At 39.4% G+C, this 22449-nt stretch overlaps 1 protein-coding gene across 4 annotated transcripts in view; it reads left to right on the top strand.

Moving 5' to 3' along the window:
• The window catches only part of LOC148418779 (rho guanine nucleotide exchange factor 10-like protein), a 117665-nt gene that overhangs the window by 47354 nt on the left and 47862 nt on the right, over positions 1 to 22449 (top strand). For all 4 annotated transcript variants that reach the window (XM_088423868.1, XM_088423867.1, XM_088423870.1 and 1 more), the window contains 3 exons: positions 718 to 833; positions 2247 to 2374; positions 16444 to 16544. In XM_088423868.1, coding sequence (XP_088279994.1) covers positions 718 to 833; positions 2247 to 2374; positions 16444 to 16544 — 345 coding nt within the window. The remainder of the gene's footprint in view (positions 1 to 717; positions 834 to 2246; positions 2375 to 16443; positions 16545 to 22449) is intronic.

The following is a 22449-nucleotide window of genomic DNA, read 5'->3' as shown; positions in this document are numbered from 1 at the left end:
CCTACTACCAATTAGCTTGCAGATGGAAAATTGCACCACTGATGACAATGGGTATCCATATACAGTAAATCAACACAGCAAATGCATACAACTTTTTGCAAATGTCACTATAACATTATCTAAGTTGCTTATGATGAGTTGATTATGATGTAGGTTGATGTGTGCGTCTTTAGTTACCTGCGTGGGCATGGACGAATTAAACGTTTATCTCATTGCACCATCGTACGCAGCGATACAGTGCACAACAGTGTTAATATTACGATAAGATGTATATTTTTAGGTATCTTGATGAGCCAAATAACTTTGGTTTTGTGGACTTCTGCAGCCGCATGCAGCAGCCTCAATTTGTAGCGATTCACCACTAATTGACAATTCACTCCTCTGCCAAAATTAATCTGTCAACTTTGTCTTACTTATGTGAATAATTTTACACCATTAAAATGATTATTCAAATCGCTGTAAGAGTACATTGTGTTCCAGAGGAACATCACGTCGCTCGTTCATTAAAAATAGACCCATTAAGTTACCTCCTGCGACCTCATATTCAGATGTGCTGTGCATTAATGAATAATCAAGTGTTCAAAGAAAATTACCCACTTGCAAAAATGAAAACAGTTTCAAAGTTCTTGCCGCTCAGAATCTTTATTGTGTGTTATTTTTTTTAGCTCATGTGTCATTTTTTTTTTTTTATTCTAATCTGACTGCTGTATGTTTTAGGGAAGTCCATCTTGGGCCCTCCGCGGCTTTACCAAGAGCTGCAGGAACTTCAACATGACCTTTGTGTGGTGGAGGACGTGACGCTTTTGGTGGGCACCTTGGAGGGGACGTACCAGGTATTGGGCCACAAACTCACCTTACACCATTAACCTTCAACTGAAATGCTTCGCATATGATTTGACCATGAAAGGAATACACCAGAAGTAAAACTGCATTCACGTGGCAAAGCCTCTCCCTGGCTTGCATTGATAACCCAGGCTAAACTCAGCTCCTTATTCAAGATGTATCACTTCAATATAACTTCCCTGTTGATACCAACTAGCAACTACTGAACTATTTTCCTGTTTCCACAGTGCTTTGGTAGCTTTTTTTTTTTTAAAAAAAACACTCACTTTTAAAAACTCAGTTTAAAAACTCTCACTTTAAACTCAGAAGTCTGATTACTCTCAAAGTGCAGACTTTAAAGTGAGAATTTTCACTGAGATTGAGAATTCTGATTTTATTTTCAGAATCCTTACTGTAAAGTTTAAATTCTGAATTTATTTTCAGAGGTCTCATTTTAGTCAGAAATGTGGCAACATTATATATATAGTATCTACAGTATCTACCTTGAGTGACGTTTTTGTTGAGTGTGATTGAGATTCTGCCCATGTAAAAAGTGTGCCCTGACTCCAAAAAGTTGTGATTCAGTGCAAGTGCTCCTCTATCTCTTCATCAACAAGGCGGGGGCGGTATATGGCACCCCCACTGATGCTCAAGTCGTACTCGCTCGCTATGCCGCCGCCCCTCCTGCAGCGTTCAAATTAGGACACTTCCCAGTAGTCGCACTGCTGTCATACGCTGCGTCACGCAGGTGGAAGGAGAGTGGAGGCCATATCTGGCAATCACACCAGTCTCTCAAGCTAATGGTGGCACCTTTTGCTTCCATATGCTAATAGAGCACAGTGTCCTCAGGAGACTCCTGGACTGCCAGTCAAATCGGCAAATTGACTTCTGGAAGTACGTTTGATTCTGTTTGATATGAGATGATATGAGAGTACGTGCACTAAGGCACTAAGGCCATTCAAACTGTGGTTGAGCTCATAAATCGTCGTTTTCGGCTGATTAAATTGAATTCTATCGTTATCATTCCTATTACAGTATTTTTCATTTTTATTTTTAAGTGCCACAAAGCAACACAATACTAAAAAGTACACAGTACAGATATTGGCTTTTTACCTACTCGACATATAAATGCTAAGGTAATGAATCGGGACTTTGTAATGGCAGATGCTCAAAATAAGCGATCCTTTTGAAAAGAAAAAATAAACAATGTTTTAAAGGATATCCCTTTTTGCTTGTTAGTTATGATAGGTGTCACCTTGTGCAATAAAATTAAAAAGGACAAATTAGAAAATCCAATACATTTCAAAATGTAGATTCTAAAGTGGGGACCCCCTTGTTTCAAACTGTGTCAGATGTTTACGATAACACTGTGGGCCGTTTGAGTTTGTTCCCAAACTCATATGGTGTTTTGTCTCCCATCAAAGAACCTGAACACCACAGTGGCCCAGGACTGGTGTCTGGCTCTGCAGAGGCTCATTCGTATCAAAGAGGAGCAGATCCAGAGTGCCAACAAATGCCGCTTACGCCTCCAGGTGCCCGGAAGGCCAGACAAGTGAGTGCAGTAAAACACGCAGCTAACACTGGGCTTCCATGTGAACCGCGCCAAAGGCTTTTTAATCCAATGCATGTTTTCAGTACACTTCAGTGCCATTTCGCTTTTTAAATTGTAAATACTCTCAATTAAATACTGAAATCAGCCCTAGGAGCCTGTTTTGCTCTGTAACATAATATCTAGCTTAGGAATACTATATATGAATAAGAATACTGTATAGTGAATCAGTTAATCACAATTAATTAAAAGATTCAGCGATGTTTTTTTTTTAAAGAAGATTATAACAGATATATAGATATATATATATATATATATCCGATGTATATATCCGATATATATCTGTATCCGATATATATATATATATATATATATATATATATATATATATATATATATATATATATATATATATATATATATATATATATATATATATATATATATATATATATATATATATACTTGATTAAAATCCTATAATTTACATAAAAACACCCAATCAAAAATATCTTTTTTCAAAGAATCGCAATAGTTTTGCTTGAGATGGTGCATTTTCGGCGTACAACTAATAGGGTGTTTTGAATTTGGCCTTGCAAAGTGCACAATTTTTAAATTTTTTTAATGAGCTGTCAAGCAACTTAAGTGAAACTAAAAGTGAAACTAAAAGTGAAACGTAAAGGTCCATCTTTTTCTGGCTTTGCGCCTGTAACTGTCTTCTAAGTTTGGTTGCAATGTTAGCAGAGTTCAGCTGCCACAGGAAGTTAATAGAAACCGAGTTCATTTAACTCTATATAAAGTTCATCCCCTAAGTTAATGTTTTGAGTTTGAACGCCCTAAATAGAAAGAACTTTCTCAACAGGTTTCTTCAGATTGCCATGTAATTTGAACCTCGTGGTGAAAAAACTGGCTATGCTAAACTGTAGAAATGGTTTTTGTCATTGTTTGCCTGTATGGCACACCTGTCGCTCTTTGATTGTGCAAGTGCATTATGACACACAGAATTAGCAATTTGGACACGGTGATGTCGTATGTTTGGGTTTGTACCTCTTTTTTTCGTATGGATAAATGCTCTTTCTTTCACAAACCACTTCCACAATCAGCAAACGAGAAATACTGAATCAAATCCTAATGGGTTGTGTGACCACCTGTGTGTGCGCTCCATGAGAAAAAGGCAGTCAACAAAAGTGCTATTTTGGACGATGCAAGAAGTGGGAAAATGAAATAATGGTGGGCTGATAATGGATCCCATTTTCTGGCCCGTTGTAGGGGAAAGAGCAAGAATGAGACGTGTTGAGGGACAAAAAAAGACACTGATTGTGACGCAGACGCTTGAGTCTTTCTGAAAGGAACTATAAGAAGAAAAAGACGATAATGATTGACCTCCGCAGCGAAACACTCGAAGCACGCTGACCACCCTGGGTGCCGAGCTGAAGTGTCAGCTTGAGCGTACACTTCAGGTGCACCGCATTTCCCGTTTTCCTTCTCGACTTTCACAGCGGTCCCGCTGGGCCGATCTGCCTACTCGTTCACGTGTTTGATGGCGCCAGATGTTTCTTTCACGTGAGATTGCCTTAAAAGGGAGGATTTCTTTAAGCAGGGGGTTTTAAACTTTTGGACACTTAGGGACTAGTTTCCAAGGTTTCTTTTTTTTTTTTTTTCGGTACACCTTTATTTTGAAGTAGATCCCGGCAGTGTGTGGTGGCGTAGCGGCTGACTTGACTCAGCACCAGTGTTCTCCTGAATATCAAGCCTCAGTTTCTAATCATGCCAATTAAGACTCCATTAAAAAAAAAAAAGGCTTGATTACACTGACATTTGATTTTACATATTTATTATGATTCTATTGCTAGTACTTAATGCAGGATGCAGCAAGTGCAGCATGGAGGAAAATATCGTCAAGCAGGTCAGACAGGTAAAATGCTATACTGTATATCTAAAATACAATTGGTGTAATTATATGTAGATTTTGTCTCTAGCCTGGACCCAAATAGCAGGGTCAGCTGTAAATATCCAGAGGAATGAAAATGCCCCAATCAAAATCTTTGGTTGTACAACTTTATGCAGAACAGAACAGAATTAAACGATGCTGTAATGTTTCATTCTGGACACTGTGAGTCACCCACGTGATAATATACATTAAAAACAAACAAACAAACAATAAACTGTGTGGTGGTCTTGGCGCCATGTTAAATACATTTGAGCTATATAATACAACAGGACCACAGGTGAATGTGGCCCAGATGACGACCCTCGCCCATTGTGAATCTCTTCATTGTGATTTTACCTCCAGGCCAGAGCAGTAGCACGGCAAAGCTAAATGCTAATGCTAACGGCAGTGTTCCACATTATGTCAGTGAAGCGTTGAGAAAGCAATTTGGCGCAAGCGTGGCAACTGGTCACTTCTGCTTGTAAGTTGCAGTGCTCAGAGTTTTTGCGTATTATTAGGTTCGTTATCAAGCTCGAGGAAGCCTGCAAAGGATGATTCAGTCTTTATGGATTTGCAGCTGACAGCATCTTGGGACGACGTGCTTGTTGATCGCTTTTCTATTTTATAAGTTGCAATGCTGATCTTTGCATTGCTTGTGAGACGTACGATATTTTTGCGTATTGTAACATTCGTCGTTCTTGCGGCAACGCACAACTATTCTTTCTATTTTTCTTTCAAAGCACGACTTGATCAGTCAGAACAACGACTGAGGTGAATCCTTTGACAGCAGACTAATGGGTTCGGTCTACTAATTTTTTTTCAGTGCTTCACGGAATCATCTTGCGGGCCGGATTAAACGTCCTTGTAGGCCAGATCCAACCGTATGTTTGACACCCCTGGCTTAGTGGCGCCTCCAATAATACCAGCTAACAGCACTGGCAAGTAGCACTAGATGCAAATAGCTTTAGCAGCTAGCACCACACAACTACCCAATTTAGGCAAGCAAGAGCCATCGGTCGCTGTTCCCACTGATAACTTTTTAACATAGCAAAAAAAGCGATTGTTCATTTTTAGCTAAATCCCTAATTGTTTCACAGATTGTTTCAGTAGGATACAGAATTACCAAACTATTTGATAGTGCAAAGCTATTTCTAATGAGTAATTTTATCATTAAAATAGAAAAAAGACTCTATTGACGCAATTTCCGGGGCATGCAGTCAGTCAATTAATTCATTCACTGCCATCGACAGCAAAAAAACAAAACAAAAAAAAACATCATATGTGGACTGTTTAAGCAGAATTAATTCACAGAGTATTGTTTCATGAAGAAATATCAGAATTCAAGCCTGTATGCCAGATGAAGATGCACTAGCCGCAGAGTTTGTCTGTAGAGGTAAATGGCAACTCCAAGGGAGACCTCTCCTGCCAGGTGATGGAAGCAAGTCTGCTTTTGTGTTTACGACGTAATTGTGCTGGGTGGTCTTTGGACCCTGGTGGTGCGGGCAGGAGGGGTGACAGGTTGCACAGCGGGCACGCCAACCTATTCTGACGCTACCCAGGGTACACTGATGGCAGATTGCAAAGGGAGCGAAGAGCAGCAGGAAAGCTCACGGAGGCGCACAAACAAGCTCGCCTTCGTATACAGGCCTTGTTGCAAGACCGAGAAACAACTAGCAACGTGAAACCCTGGGAATTTAAAAAGTGGCAAACTTTCCAGGACCTATTTATATTTCAGGAATATAAATAGTGGGAAACTTTCCATTAAAAAAAATTGGCAACTTATTAGAATCATCTGCAAAACCACCAAATTGCAAAATATATAAATAGACATGATCATTGTCTAAATATTTGTCACAGTATTGTTTTAATAGATCAAACTTTAAATACAAGTTTGTTGAGTTTAGTACTTCAATTAAAATCATAAATGTCCAGAAAGGTGAAAATCAAGATTTTATGTTTTGTCCACATTCTCGATGCATGGCATTGGTACCTTACTGTACTTACTTTGTCGCATTCTTCTGGCATCTATTTCCCTTTACTCACAACTTTAAAATGGGTGACCAGGAGTTGTTCTTATACTGTTCATCCATCCATCCATTTTCTATAGCCGCTTATTCTCACTTGGGTCGTTGGCTTATACTCTTGATTCCAAAATTCGTCATAACACTCACTGCAAAAATTTCCATTCCTTTGTTTCCTCAGTAAAAAATGTACAAAGTTGGCATCCTGCTTCTCAAACAAGTCAGAAGCAGAACGTGGGACCACAGCAGGGACCTCCCTGTACCCAGTGGCTCCGTTCCTGTCTGGCCGCGAGCAATGCTCTGTAGTCAGGCAGACACATCACAGACTGCACACGGCAAACACAGGCAGTACGTGGCGAGAATCCCGACCGGCCTGCTCAAAGGCGGCGAGCGGCCTCCGTGTGACAGCGCTTCATTAATATGGCCTCTTCTGGCGCCACTGCGGGAGCCACCGATACGCACTTCAAATTTCACCAGACGTTGCCGTCGCTTTATCTTCCTTTTGCTAATGGCGCCTCGTTGGGAGTTCATCCAGGCAGAGAGGCTCGTCCAAATAACGCCGCCCTCCCCACCTGGAGGCTCCCTGTGATCTTATCTCACCGACTGCATACTACGACTCGTGACTTCTCGTCGCGAGGAGAGAACCGTGGCTGGATAAACGGACTCCCGTTGTCCAGCTACGGAGATCTGATAGTTGAGTCAAAGGAAATAGGAGTAGTGTCCTTCACTGTGGCTGTCACAGGTAGTGGAAATTCGACTAGAATTGTCCAGGACTTGATTTAAGTTAAGCGGCATAGAAAAATTCTGCTTCACTCTGGATAGTTCCGGAAACACTCAGCGAGCCAGCGTCCGTCTTGACTATATTTACCGGTAGGTCTTACCCCAACGTTAACATTTTAACATCTATTCTTTGTTTCATTGGAAGCCTAAAGATTTTAGGATTGGTGTGGTGTGGTGTGGTCTAGTTTTCTGATACCAATAAATCCCCAAAAAGAGTCAACAAATTGGACCAGTTGAAACGGAATACTCTTACTACGCCTTTAAAGGAACAAGTTCAATTCCCTCTCATCTTTAGCAAGGCTAGTTTCGACTTTCCTGTTAGCCAGTGCTTTGTTGGTATGTTGCGGCATCTCAAAGTGAGAAAAAACATGGTTAGGAATGGGCAGATTTCTATTTCTGACAAGCACGGCGTATGTGCTAAATTGAGAGCCAGTGAAATAACTGACAGCGTTTTGCTCTGCCAATCTGCGACCCAATAAAAATCGACCTAAACCGCAAGCTTTGGGAAGGACCACTTGAGGGAGAGGCGGTCAAAGATCAAGCCGCGCCGTGTTTTCGCCGGCGTTGCATTATTAAAGAAAGCAGCCATAAAGCAGGCGCTGGTCCGCATGCATTATGCGGCGACCCCAACCCGGAGACAAAATGGAGATCGGAGGGAGTGGGGGGTGACTTTTAGCCCCGGCAAAGACATCCAGTGCGAGTTCTTGCATTAACTTTTCATAATGTGAGTAGAGGAGGCAGAAAATAATTCAGCGCCGATGCCAGCAGGTCAATGGCTGCGGGCTGCTGTCGGCCCAAACGCCGCCGCTTCCAACTTGGAAGCTTTGGCGCGTTGCTCTTATCCATCCAACCGCCCCCACTCCCGCAAGCGGCAAAATAAAAAACAAACAGGTACAAGATTTTCGCGGGCCCATCTGAAGATTTGATGAACGGCCTGACACGAGACCTACTTGTTGTGTTACATGGGGAATCGCTGTGGACAACTTCCCCTTTTTTTTAATGGCCACTCGTTGAAAACATTTCCCATTGAGATCAATTATTTCTGGGGAATCTATCATAAACTCTCAGCATCAGGAAACTTGGACTTGTGCAGGTATTTTGCGTGGCCATGTCTTTAACACGTGTATTTATGATTGAATTGAAGTGATGCGTCCTCTACGGAGAATACAGTCTCATATTTTATCGCCCGATAAATAAGTTACACTGTAAAATGAGGCTACAGATTACAGGCCATATTTCTTATATTTCTCATATTTACAAGCCAATTTTCATACACCTTGATTACAATATGACCTTTTTGGCTGTCGGGAAAAAAAAATCATAATTAACTAAATTGAAAAAAAATTAACAATTTTGTCAATAACTAAAAACTAATATCCCTGACGTAGGCCTCGTTTTGTAAATGCGCAACAAACACACACACACACACGCACGGATACTTGTTCACTGAGGTCTAATTTGGAAGTGTTTCATGTTTTTTTCTGATTACTATAAGAAAAAAATAAAGCTTGCAATGGTTAATCACATATGGTAGTTTTGTTTTACAGTATTATCTTCCAGAAAAATATTTATATTAAGATTACCATTGTCGTTTATTCAATGACTTCATGTTCATTCCTCGATTTAAGTAAATATTTGTTCATCGAAAATAGTTATTAAACATTGGATTAGTCTTGATTAACTATAGGAAATTTTGCCAGCACTAATATATGTTCATGTGTGTGCATGTGAGTATAAGTGTATAGTGTATACTGTTTTCAAGCAATTAATAATCTCCAATTGGGACTCTGAAGCTGCGTTTTCACCATTCCGAGTATGGACTCCTTGATTGAGCAGGTGAACGTCGGCCCGCCGTTCTCTGCCGCGTCCGCCCCGGCGCTGCCACGTCCTTGCGCATGAGCGTCTCACGTTCGCCTCAATGCTGGCCTGCCATCATAAATCAGGCCCATCCATCCACTTGTCCCCCTCCTCCCTTTTTCTCTCCCCTATACCATCCAACGCCTTGATCTTTGATTCACATTCACTGAAACTGTCAATCATCCAATCAGAGACTACGCTTTCATGTTTGAGGCGGCGTGGGCTCGAGGTGTCGCGAAAAGGAATCCAACCGAGAGAGCGGTTGTTTCCGTCGGGCGCCTCCCTCGTTTCATTACTCCGTTTTTCACAAATCGCCTGGGCTATATTTAGAAAGCAAATGGTGTGAATGTCTCAGCTGCAATATACGCTGCATCATCTTATGCTAACCGCAAGTGTCGAAGAAAAAGAATATGCCAAATTGGCATGGATTTGATTGAAAATATCAAACTTACATTGTTTTTTAATATATATATATATATTTTTTTTACATCGCAACTATGACATTAACATTGCCTTCGGGCCGTAGTTTGGACATCCCCGATCTAGCTAGCTAATGTTAGCTAGTAGCCACTCAAACCGGTAAATACTTCCCGATGACTTTTGAGAAAATTTACTAGAAACTAGCGCGGTACAATTAATCGAATTTTTATCACGATCACAATATTGGCTGCCGCGATTAATTGAGCTGATCCGCGACGATGTTAACATTTAATAAGCCGCCTACACTACATGTCAAATCAAACACTTTGTCATTCTACTGCCAGGGGGCAATGTTTCACACATGTTTGCATAACAAGAAGCCTCTGCTTTTCTCACCCTAATATACCGTATTATTTATATACCACGCTAGTCGTCAGTTGAGACCCCCTTTGAAAAATTTGAAAAAAGGGCAATAAATACACATTTTTGACCAAACCTGATGATTAATCGTGATTAATAATCGTGATTTCAATTTTGACCAAAATAGTAATGATTATTATTTTGGTCATATGAGAAACGTTTAAATATGTTGATGGTGGTCCCAATTAACTAGATGTATGAGTAGTTGTTTTGACTAAAAAATTACCAATAGAAATGTAGGAATCAACACATCGGCTAATATTGTTTCAGTCCTGCAAAACTACACTGCAGTGTTAAACATTGATAACAGAAACCTGAATCTTAAAAGTGAAGTTTAAAAAAAAAAAAAAGAAGAAGAAGTGTCCTCCACATTGAGAGGTCAAGAGGCTGAGTGAGAAAATGATGAGCGTCTGTGCCGTGGCCTTGGCGGTCACTCGCCCTCCAACCCCATTAACCAACCGTGAAAGATGTCAGACTTCTAAAAGAATGGATCAAGTATGAAAAAAGTGCAAAGTCACTGTGGTCTGGGCCATTGAATGAAATCGCAATGCTGTTTTGAAACTCGTGGGATGACGTAGAACACAAAGAAAGAAAATTCTTTTGCCATGAATTTTTTTTTACTTGAATTTACTATTTAATTAAAAAGTAACAATGACAGACACTCAGAAAGTTCCTCATTCTAGATCAGATCTTCTCAACCATTTTTCAAGGATGTACATAAGCCATCCAAAAAAAGTAACTTCTAATTATCGCAAACATTTAAGGATGGGGTGGAAGACTTGAGACAGAATGCTGCTGCCATTCCTATCTGAATAATTAAAATTTGGAACTACAGTACATATGTAGTGGTATCTCTTGGTCAGAAGATGAATCATATAACACCATCTGTTGCATTCTTGAAAAAAAAAAAAACATCTGTATCAAACTGATAATGGTCCTAATGACTTATCAAATAAGTTGCTTCGTGTTCCAATCCATTTGCTCTTAATTTGAAAAGACTACGGATTCCGGAGACATGACAGCTAACGCATCTACATATAGATCCCATAGGAATGTCACATAGTCGCAAGGCTTTTAGTTGACATTCTGCAAAATGTTAATAGTGATTGTTAATTAGATTGGCTGATACCCACAGAAACAGAAACCCCCAAAGCACTTTAACCTACCCCGGATTTGAGAACCAGTGGTAGATAAGTGAAAAATGAGACTTCTATGGTGAGAATTATGGTTATGTGCAGTTCCAGGACTAAATAAACAACACATTTGCCTCTTGTCAAATTCACCACTGCAAACAAAGAGCCTGTGTTTTGAGCATGTTGTTGTTGTTGTTTAAGCCTCCAGTCAAATATATTTACATTATTTAAGGCCGATCATATTTCACCATCATTACAAATAGAAAGAAATAATGGCTTTAGCATGGAAATATATGCATCCGTCACTTGTCCGCGTGAGAAACACAACATCTGTCTCCCGAGAACGCCACTCAAATGAATCTCTTTTATTTATATATATTTATTTAATTTTTTGATGCCATCGCTCATTAAATTTGAACATATACCCGCAGACCCCTGGAGATGCCAACCTCTGTCAAAATTTGCCTCTCTTTTCTCACACCTTCCCTTTCCCCGAGCATAATATGCATGTGTTATTTGTTTTGGGCATTCTCGCCAGCAAATCTCATCCAGACTCAAATTCCAGAAATGCAAATCCATTTGGCAAAAACTCAGCAAAGAGCATAAATTATGTTCACTATTCCACCGCTTGTATTAGGGCCAATATTTTCGACTCATGTGGAGCGTGCATATCTTTGGAGCTACTTTGACACTGTGGCGAGTGCCCCGTGCCTTTTGCTGGTAACCTTTTGCCAAAAGAACACAAACCAACGGCCCAAGCTAACACAGGCTTATTTATTCTACAAGATTTTAGTCTATTTTTCTAAGCAATTATAGTAAAAATGTTGCTATATTAACACCCACACCAAACAATATTAATGCTGGGTATTGTGTCTTAAAAGTGTATCGCGATAATCAAAGGCATACTGCGATACATATTGTGATATATTGGGCAGCGTTTTCGCGCTTCAATTTTAAACAAAATAAACGGGAAAAAAATATGCGGCAAAAACCAAGAACAAATCTATTATCATAATTTATCATGAAACCCAGAGATATGGTTGCTTCTGTCCTTTTTTTCCCTTCATATTACGAAAGTGTACTTAGCATATGCAAGAAACAAAATACAACTTGAAATAACAAAATTCCCTCTTCATTTAAACGCAACATGAGAGTCTCCTGCTCGTCAATATGGAGGATATATATATATATATATTATATTATATTATATTTCCTAATTGGATTACACACTGGATTCTCCATAATGCAGCTAACCAGTGGACTTCGATGAAATGTATTTAGTCCAGCATTGGCTAGCACACACCGGCCCACAAGCTAGCCTTGTGGCTAAAGGCATGTTAACCCATTCTTGCGGTCGTAAGAAGCAAGAGACCCGGTACTTGACTTGGACGTGCGAAGACAAAAGGTCAAGTTGGGCTTGTAGCTCATGATGAAATGCAGCGCGAGCACACACCCCCACACACACACAACCAAACTCTCACACACACAGTATATAGCGTGCAAGTGTGTGTCTTCACCACAGGCCAATTTACTGTGTCTGGCCCGTGTGATTGTCACAACCTGTCTTGAATGGCGTGGACTCGGCTGCACGCCGGCACTCTGGAGTGACAAGAGCGCGATTGCCCTACCGACAGAAAATTCTGTGTATTAAACTTAAAGTCCCATGAAATGAAAAATGTACTCTTTCCCCCCGTCCCTCGCTCCACAAAAAAATGCCTCCTTTTGACTTTCTTCTCGCTATTGAAGTCCTCCCGTGATATCTACCTTGCTTCCACAAGTGGATGACGGGATTGTTGTGCACATGAGTGTGTGTCTGTGTTTGTGTGTTTTCTTCCTGGTGCCCTTCTTATTCACACAGGCGTATGCAAGAAAACGATTACTTATTTATTTATTTATTTATGTATTTTTCTCCTGTGTAGCTTTAGTACAAAAACGGGCTTGGTTGCTTATTCATAAAAGGTTTTTAAGGACAAAAATGCGGGAAACAAGCGTAAAGTTGTTTGACTCAAACTTCCTGATGAAAATACAGTATGTCCTTGCAAACAAAGAATAAGCTTATTTGTGCATTGATTGGAGATATCCAACCTTGGTTAGATTTTTAGTATTTCTAGTGAATTGTTCTTTAAGGTGTGCATTTTCTAAAAACATGCGTCACCCCCTTACCTTAAAAAATACTTTCTTAATGTTCAAGCCAGTGATGAAAACGACATTTACAAGTATTTGATTTTACTTTTTTTTTTTTCCAGCAAACTCAAATGTTGGGAATAAGGAAATGTTTATTTGTTTGAATATTAACAAATCATTGGACGCTGTAGAAAAAAATTAGGCATGATTTTGATTATTTTTTCTACATAATAATATGGCAATTGCCAGTGACAAATAGAGCTGGATCAATATGATTTTTTCAGGGCCAATAGTGATAGATTATTAGTAGTCAAAGAGGTAAATAATTGATATTTGTAGCCGTTTATGTTTTTCAGTAAAAAGGAAAATATTGGCCTCAAAATTTAAAGAAAATACAACTTTTCATAAAATTCCATCTGTCCAGCCATCTGTCCATCCATCCATTTGCTTAACCGCTTGTATCTTATTTAACTATGTTTTAGACAACATATTTGTTGAGAAATGTAAACAAAACAAAAGGTCCTTATAGTTTTCTACAGTAAATAATCCCCCCCCCCCCCCCCCCCAAAAAAAAAAAAAACCTTTATGTCTGGCAAACATAAAGAAAAAAAATCAAAGAACTTAATTATTTCATCTTGTTAAAAATCGGCAATTTAAAATGAGCTAAATCATGAAATTGAATTTTTGCACTATAGTTTACTGTAGTTATTAATTGCTTAAGGCATTCAAAGTTATGCAAACATTAATAATCATTATTTTTTGATAGATTTACAATAAAACAAATTCAAAATGTTTATTCAGGATATTGCTTCGATTACAAACTGATGGATTTTTTTATTTTTATTTTTTTGGGGGGGGGCGCATATCACCGAGACCTTCTGTCATTTAACTTCACACTATTTTCAAAAGCAGCACAGTGTACCCAGGTTTCGCAGAATTCCATTTAGTTAACTGAAAATTCAAATGAATACTTCCCTGATTAGCGCCGTTTCAAATGTGTTTATTATCAGAGTTTTTAACATGGGGCCAATGCTGATATTCGTCAAAATGTTGAAAGTTAATAATCGGTCTATCTCTAGGTATAACTAACCACACTTTTCGCCTGTTGGTTAGACAATAACAATTTTCACAATGTTAGAGCTTTTTGAGGTTGACATGAAGCAAAATTAGTTGGTAATGGCTGCCTCCAAATTTGGTATGCAGGAAAAACACAGCGGAAACATCAAGAGCTGTTTTTTTTTTTTTTTTTGGCTTACGTTGAAGCACATCCGCGAGCTTGGCAGCCGGCTCTTTGGCTTCTTGTCAATCCAGCTGTCCAAAAATCACACGGAGCACATTATTAATGTATGGCTCGTCTGTGTACTTTCCATTACCGGTTTGTCCCGGTTACGCCATTACCGCCCACGGGACGGACCAAAGATTAATGAGTGATTGTTTCTTATGAGCGTCTGTCATCCACTGCAGCTTAGATGTGGTGCTGACACGCTCCCCCGTGTTGTCCTGTGAAATCTTCTGATCTGTGGCGGGTACCGGCGCCATCTGTACACTGAGCCACAAAGCAGCCTCTGATTAGCGGCGAGAAGAACGCTTTCACCTACCAGATACAAAAAACATCTTTGCTTCGTCCGAAATGAACGCTTGAAATGGTACAGTTTGGCATCGAATGACATCAGACGTGCTTCGAAAGCTGTCGTTTTAAAATCAGAAAAAAAGCAATGTAAACGTAGGCCACTTGCTTTGTCACGGTGAAGTATTCCAATAAAGAAATAATGGCCGCTTGCTCGGGAACATGCTACTCTGACCTCATCTAACGCAAGCGTTTTGCGCCCGTTTAAAAATCAATAGCACTCCAAACTATGGTCGCGAACCCCTTTCATCTCTCAATTACCAATGAATACCTGTCCTTTTCTTAGCGAGACGTAGAGAAATAAGACCTCTTGTTCCAATTGTCTGACCGACTCACAAAACTAAGCCCTAGAAGGGGGATAATCAGCAGAGATGGAAAATTACCTCCTGGACACAGCGTCCATTTTTTTTTTCTTCGTTTCTCCCACCTTTACAAAACACGGCACAATCACGACATATTTTGCACTAATATGATATTTGCACTATATTATTAGCACCATTGTTTCTGTTGTTTTATTGCAATTCTTATTGCTATTTATTTATTGCTCCAAAAGGGAAAGTAGTCAGCTACTCGGAGAAGTGAATGGAATAAGAATTTAATTGTGTGGTATGATAATACTACAGTACATGAATCAGAATAAAACTCTTGAATCTTGAATCTACATATTCCTTGCCACATACAGAAAAAAGAAGACGCTAAGGCCACTTCTGCTTTAATTTAATAAACATGCTCAAAACAAGCAAGCAGGCGATAAAAATAGATTATTTTCTAACTAATTTAATAAATACCTGGCCTGAATTACAGTTCCAAATTGTCCCCCCCAAATTTTTGCGTTAGGTTTATTTATTTATTAGGGTTAGGGTTAGGTATATATATAGTAGTAACTCCAGGTATGCAAAAGGGGCAAAAAATCCAATCAATTAAATAATACATGTTATTTTTGTTTACTGAAAACATTGAAAAACGACTCAGGCAATAAGCCTTGTTGGCTGTCAAATTTGTTGGGACAAATGTTGTCCCACGGCGGCAGATTGGACACCGCACAGATAAAGACCAAGCCCTGCTATGAAAAACCAAAATCTGCCCGTAATTGAAAAGGCTTATAGATGTCAAAAGATTAAGTAATTGTATTCCAAAGACAAACAAGAGTGAACATCTGGACAAATCTGGATAAAACTATGTCTTTGGGATTGAGTGAGTTAAACGAAGGAATATAGAGAGTTCCTGATCTGTAATCCAGGTTGTCATAGTTTGCCTACTAAATCAAGTGTCCCCCGCCCCCCGTTTGTCGGCCAAGCTGCGAAGCCTATTTTTTGGGACCCCGTGTTTAATGTGTGATCTTAACGGCAGCGCCGGAGGTATTTCAAGTGACGGCAGGGTCACGCTCCAATCATTTGGCAGTCGTAAGCCTCACCGAATTGTTTTAAATATGCCAGAGGCAAACAAGGCCTCTATAAACAAGCCAAAGCCTCTACAAGGCCTTAAATGCATCATTTGCCGTTGCGTTTAGGCCTGATTTATTGGCACATTTCAATTCTGTTCTATAGCATGTTTGCTATATGGATCGTGACAGCGTAAAATATAAATGGCATGTGGGAATCAGGACCCTTCGAAAATTGATTGAATGATTTCAACAGCATACGAATGTGTCAACACTCGGGATTAATTTTTGCTAGCCTTCGCAACGTTTGCCAATGAAACTTTTGTCTTCTGTTCTGACTTTAAAAAGAATAACTTTTTAAAATGTTTCTCTCCCAAAGGTCCGGTCGTCCCGTCAGCTTCATGGTGGTCTTCAATACGCCCAACCCACTCAGCAAGATCTCCTGGGTCAACCGGCTGCACTTGGCCAAGATTGCGCAACGTAGGAAGATGCACACGCATGCATACATACGTATAAGGATTTTGACTGTTCTCAGAACTCTCATCCATGGAAAAAGTGAGAATTCTTTCACTGAGAAAAAAATCAGATTTCAAACTTTCAAGTGACATTTCGCAGAATTCTCACTTTCAGTCAGAATTCTGACGTCATTCATTTCTTCAATTTAGATAGGAATTCTTAGAATAAAGTCAGATTGTGACTGTCAGAGTTTTCCATTTTTTAATGTATGCACTTACCAGTCAGAATTCTGACTTTATTTCTCATAATTCTCACTTTTTTCATTTAAAATAAATTCTGAGAATTCAGAGTTTACTTTAGAGTGAGAAACCTGGCTGTATTGTCAAAATTTTGACTTCAAAGCATGAATTCTGACTTTATTAACTGAATTTTCACGTAATTCACAATTCAGACATTAGTCAATTCTGAATTTAAAGTGAGCATTCTAAGAATAGTAAGAACTTTCACTTGCAGGTCTGAATTCTGAGAATATTCAGATTCCTCACTTTAAAGTGAGAAAGTAGTTTATTACAGTACTTCATCCTCAAAATTCTCTGTTCTAAGTGTATAAAAAAAGAATTCTGGGAATTGAGTCAGAATCAGACTTAATTCTCAGAATTCCCACTATTTTGAGAATTGTATACAATCTGAATTCTCGCTTTAGTGAGAATTCTAGGTCAAAATTCTCACTTAAATGTGAGAAATCTGACTTGTCTGAGAGTAATTCTCTCTTTTTTCATATACTCTAAATCAAATTGAGACTTCTGAGATTTGAGTCGGGAGAGTGCCAAGAAGCTTTATTTTTTCCTTCACTGACTGTAACTCTCCTACTTTGAATATTTAGCCATTGTTCTTGGGACAACTTAATAGTAGTGTTGTTTTGAGGAATGCATGGAATTCCTCCCGAGGACCTGTTCCGTACGCCATTGATGCAAGCGCACCGTCACTCCGCCATTCCTTTATCGCCCTGAGCCAATCTTTTCAGTTGTTTTCCACCACATCTTTTGCCTCTCTTACTCCTGCGTGCTCGTGTTTGTGTGTTGCTCACATCTCTTTGATGCCTTTTCGCACATCTCTACGGTCACGCCAACACACGGGCAAAGGTATTCATCCACCTTTTAGCCAATTAGATCCAGGTGGGCTAGGGTCAAGAGAAAGCGGAGAAAGATCGCTTTCTTTTCTTTCTTTTTGTGGGCCGGACGCATTTTTTTGCAAAGCGATCCGTGGGCGCCGAGCTGCCGCCCCTTCAGCGCACAATGCGAGCCTTGGATGGTAGCCACGGGCTCGCCATCCGCCGGCTTGAACCTTTTTATCAGGCCAACAGCAGGCTGCTGGAGGGGAGCGCTGGCGGCGGTGCGGCACGTGCGTGCGGGTGATAGACGGAGACAGAATAATGCCGGTCATGTCAGAAGAATACCAAAATAACGGCACAGGGATGCCAACAATTATTCCAGTGTGCCATGGTTGCGCTGCGCTAACTATTTTGTAAGTTGTAATGCTACCATGACAAGAGCAAAAGTCATAATCTTACAGGAGTACAATGAACTTGGGTTACGTTAAGAAAAATAACCACATTAACCAGGATCAGCAAGTAAAGATTTTTTTCTTTGCTTTTGTTTCCTTTTTTATGTTGTTTTTGTGTTTTTATATATATAAATACATAAACTCTGTATTTATTTTGACTGGTTTGACTTACAAGGAAAAAAATATGAAGTAGCAAGAAAATCTGCAATGAAAGTGAGCCGTAATAACCAAAACAGGATGATCTAAATCTTCACAAGTAATCAACAGTCTTAATTAATTGATTTTTTTTAAGCCAGATAATCTTTTAGAAATCTAAAATTGTCACATTTTTCAAAACTTTCAGTTTCTCAACGAAATATTCTCAGATTTTTTTGGTCCTCTATGAAAGCAAACAGATCATCTTTGAGTGAAATCAATGTAAGACTTTTGAAAGGATTTGCTCTTATTTTGAAAAACAGTGACCAATATTTTAGTCCATTTTTGACATTTTCTGTTTGTTTTTTTTATTTTAGTTTAAAAAGGTGTTGTTTCTAAAAGGAATAAAAATGAAAACATTTAAAAAAAAATGGTTTTTCGATTAAGGGCGGCTGGGTGGAAGAGTGGCACGTCCGCCTCACAGTTAAGGCACTCGAGTTCAATTCCAGATGGATCTTTCTGTGTGGAATTTGCATGTTCTCCCGAGCCTGTGTGGGTTCTCTGTGGGCACTCCCAAAACCACGCGTGGCAGGTGTATCAGACACACTAGATTATCTTTAGGTGTGATCGTGTGTGTGAATGGTTGTGCATTACCATTGGTTTGATGGACATGGTTGAGTTAAACTTCACCGTTATGTCTTGCTCTGAATACCACAAAAAATAAAAAGATGCCTAATTTTCATTTTTAAAAAATTGTTTAAATGTTATATATGATTGAAAAAAACGTGCCACATTCTTGTAGAGAAAAACATTCAAGTGCTCATTTTCAAGTAAAGCTCGTCAAAATAAGGTCATTTTAATACAACACATATTGTTTTGGGGAGCCACTCAAAAAAGTCATAAAAGTATTTAAAGATAATTATTTACCCTGAGAAAAACCCGCATTCTCTGCCAACCTGTGACGTGCTAACCACTAGGCAAGCGTGTTGCCCTTGTATTCCTGACATAAAAAATACAACAGCAGATGCCTTTCATAAAACGACTGTAAAATAAGTTTTTATATAGCTCCATCAGCAGCTTTTAAACTTCAATGTCACTCAGGAAGGCGAGTCAGGTTCTTTCCGACAGCAATGCTCACATATCAGGTAAAAACAAAGTGCTTGACCTTGGCAAAGAAATACTAAGTCAAGGAAGAAATGAAAAATCAAGTTGATGATTGTCCATTTTTAACATAAATGAAAAGGTCACCAAAAATACAAAGCATATAAAAATATAAAAATGTGTACTAGATTTGGAAGAATCAGTGAAAATCAATTTAGAAAAAATGCCACACAAGATGTTGACGTTATTTTAAAAGCTAACACAATTTTCTGGATTGTTGAGCTAACTATTTTTCGGTCCCGTTAGGGCGAAGTTGGAAGTTTTCGGGAAACGAGAGCGGGCACTCACGCTCTCATTTGGAAGTCAATCGCCACCATTATGGTCAGCCTGGCAACATGGCGTTAATTGTATTACGCCCACACGTTGCCTTCCCATTTAAGCAAGTGTAATTACAACCGGGAGTTGTTGATTCAATTTCACGGCTTGTGCGTCGTCACAGGAGTCCGATCTTCAGCTCTGACATTCTGCTTGATATATTTGTTCGTCTACATGTGAGATACATGTGTTCTTTTATAGACGTTCTTTTGTTTTATTTGTTTTTTTGTTTGTTTGTTTTTGCCGTAACTGCGAAATTGACCCTCAAAACTTTGGTTGAATTTCATCATAACACATTTGATTGGCAGAAAATCGCCTAAGGAAACTGTGGTCAAAGGTTATATCAGCGCTGCAGGCGATTAATGGCAGATCGCTGCACCCCCTGCGGCAGTCTTCTGGCTAAATTGCCATTTAACGACGTAACACCCCTTCCTAACGCTGTGACGCTTTAATTACAAAATGTTACAACCTGTTGTCTTAGTTATTTTAACTGAATCCTGAACAGAATTTCAGTCATCTTGCGTCTATAAAGGATATCAGTTCCTTATTTGCGCTCATTTGGACGAATTCCCTAATATCGTGACTCTCCAAGACAAATTTACTCTCTCTAGTGGTTCGCCAAAAATGTTGCGATGAGTTTTTTCATCCCCTCTTTACGGTATGTTATCCGCTTTGCGTCAAAAAGAACTGTCATGACCCTAGGAGTTAGCTGTATTTGTGGTGTTTTGTCTCCATCTGCAGGCATTTTTAGGTAATTGCACTTATTTTCTGTTGCCGTCAATGCCTCCATGTAACGCGTCACTACAATGCTGGTCAACTATTGGTCAGCGTCTCCTCATGGAGATGCTGGTCTGCTGGTTGGCCTCTATTGTTTCAAAATGTGGAATGGTAAAGCTTTGTTCTATCGCGAGTGGTTCCAAAACCGTGTTTATAGTGCATTTTACTGCTTAATTCAAACTTGAAAGGGTTAGCCATGGGTTCCACCATTGCTAAATTTGTTAAAGAGAGAAGTAAGAAGATGATATATATGGACACGAAGCTGGAGATAATCAAGCAATACTGTACGAATCTAGCCTAGCCTAGGCTACCCTAACTAGGGAATTTGGGCATAACTAGCGCCATTCAAAGGTAAATAAATCCTTTCTATATTTTTTATTTATGATGCTTTCTTATTGTATACATGTTTATTATATATATGTAACACTTACTATACTTTTTTGGTACCAATGTTTAATATGTATGTACAATATTGATGTTTTTACCTGGGGTTTCTAAACGCATTAGCTATTTAACATAGGTTTGGATTGCACACCATATGGTGAATTCGCCTCACGATCGAAAACCGCGGAACGGATTAATCTCGTAACATGGTTGCCCACTGTATTACAAATTGTGGCCTGGTGTCTGAGGGAAGATGTTAAAATCAAAAATGAAATGCTATGTAACAGTTCCTCAAGGGTCTATCCCACTGAGCGGCGTCGGTGAAAGTAGCAGAGGTTCATTCAAGGTCACAAATATTTGCCAAAACGTCCGCCTACTGTATTGTAAGGAAATGTAGAACACGTTCTAAATTTTAAACTTATTCAAAACTTCCTTGCAACAGGAAAAAAAAACATTCAAACTGTTAGCAACCATTTGGAGAACGAAACAAAAACATTTACAACCTTTAACAAACCCTGACATGATATACTCACAGGTCACTTAAATGTTTGCATTTATTTAGAAATATGAACGACCTCACCAAAAAATCGGATTTCACAAAATATTTCGGAACTGAGCATAGAGCCCTTCGGTGTGAAGCTAGACTAACTAGCGTTTGCCAATGAATGACCCGGAGTCTCCCGTCTTGAGCAACTTACATAAATTGAATAAGCGACCATTGAAAATGCAAAACGCCAAAATCCTGAATTTGGGGTATAAATCTACGCACTGCAACTCTGCTATTTGCCAGGGGTCCTTATGAACTAGCCTGAGGCATTGCCTAATTAATGGGCTTTGCCACTTGCGGAATGAATCGCTCCCCCGCCGAGCTGGGGTCTAGGTCTCAGACTTTGACGGCATCGTGGGAGGGGAAACACGAGACGGGGGCCGTTGGCATGATTGAGACTGCAATCAGCCCCACTGTGGGGAGGAGAGGGGGCAGGCAGGGGGTGCTCGCCTGTGGCTACTTGCCTTAATATGCCCCTCGCTTGCTTAACCCATCACCCCTTCAAGATAAATTGGAACTCTATCATTCTCCGTTCCCAGAAGATCGGAAATGATTGTGTAGCTTTATCACATACAGTAAATATGATACATACCTGTTATCTTTTTTTAACCAAAGAAATTGTTACAGGAATGAAGTTAACAGACATATTTGGGGGGTGGGGGGGGGGTGGGGGGGTAATCCTATCTTTACTTCAAAGAATAAAGGTGTCTTTCCAAGAATAAAAAAAAGGTGCAGTATTTTTGAGAATACAGTTTTATTTTTGAAATTGATGACTTTAATATCATAATATTACGACTTGGTCTTGGAAAAATACGCCTCTTCATATCCTGACCAAATAGAGTAGATACTTGTGCAACTTGACATATTTGCAGCATTTTTGCGCTGGACATATCGAGATTTGCCCTACTGATATTTTACCCAACGAAGACTGAGTGTTGTAGTCATAGCCAAATCGCAGCAACACATGAAGTTTTGCATATTTTTTTGAAACCAAGTCTTTTTTTCTTCCCTTTTTCATTTTTCCACTTCACACATCAAACATTTCTC

The sequence above is a fragment of the Hippichthys cyanospilos genome, chromosome 9, assembly GCF_059441005.1.
Source record: "Hippichthys cyanospilos isolate Australia breed blue-spotted pipefish chromosome 9, RoL_Hcya_1.0, whole genome shotgun sequence".
In the NCBI taxonomy this organism is placed as follows: domain Eukaryota; kingdom Metazoa; phylum Chordata; class Actinopteri; order Syngnathiformes; family Syngnathidae; genus Hippichthys; species Hippichthys cyanospilos.
This window is presented reverse-complemented; position numbering and strand designations above follow the sequence as displayed.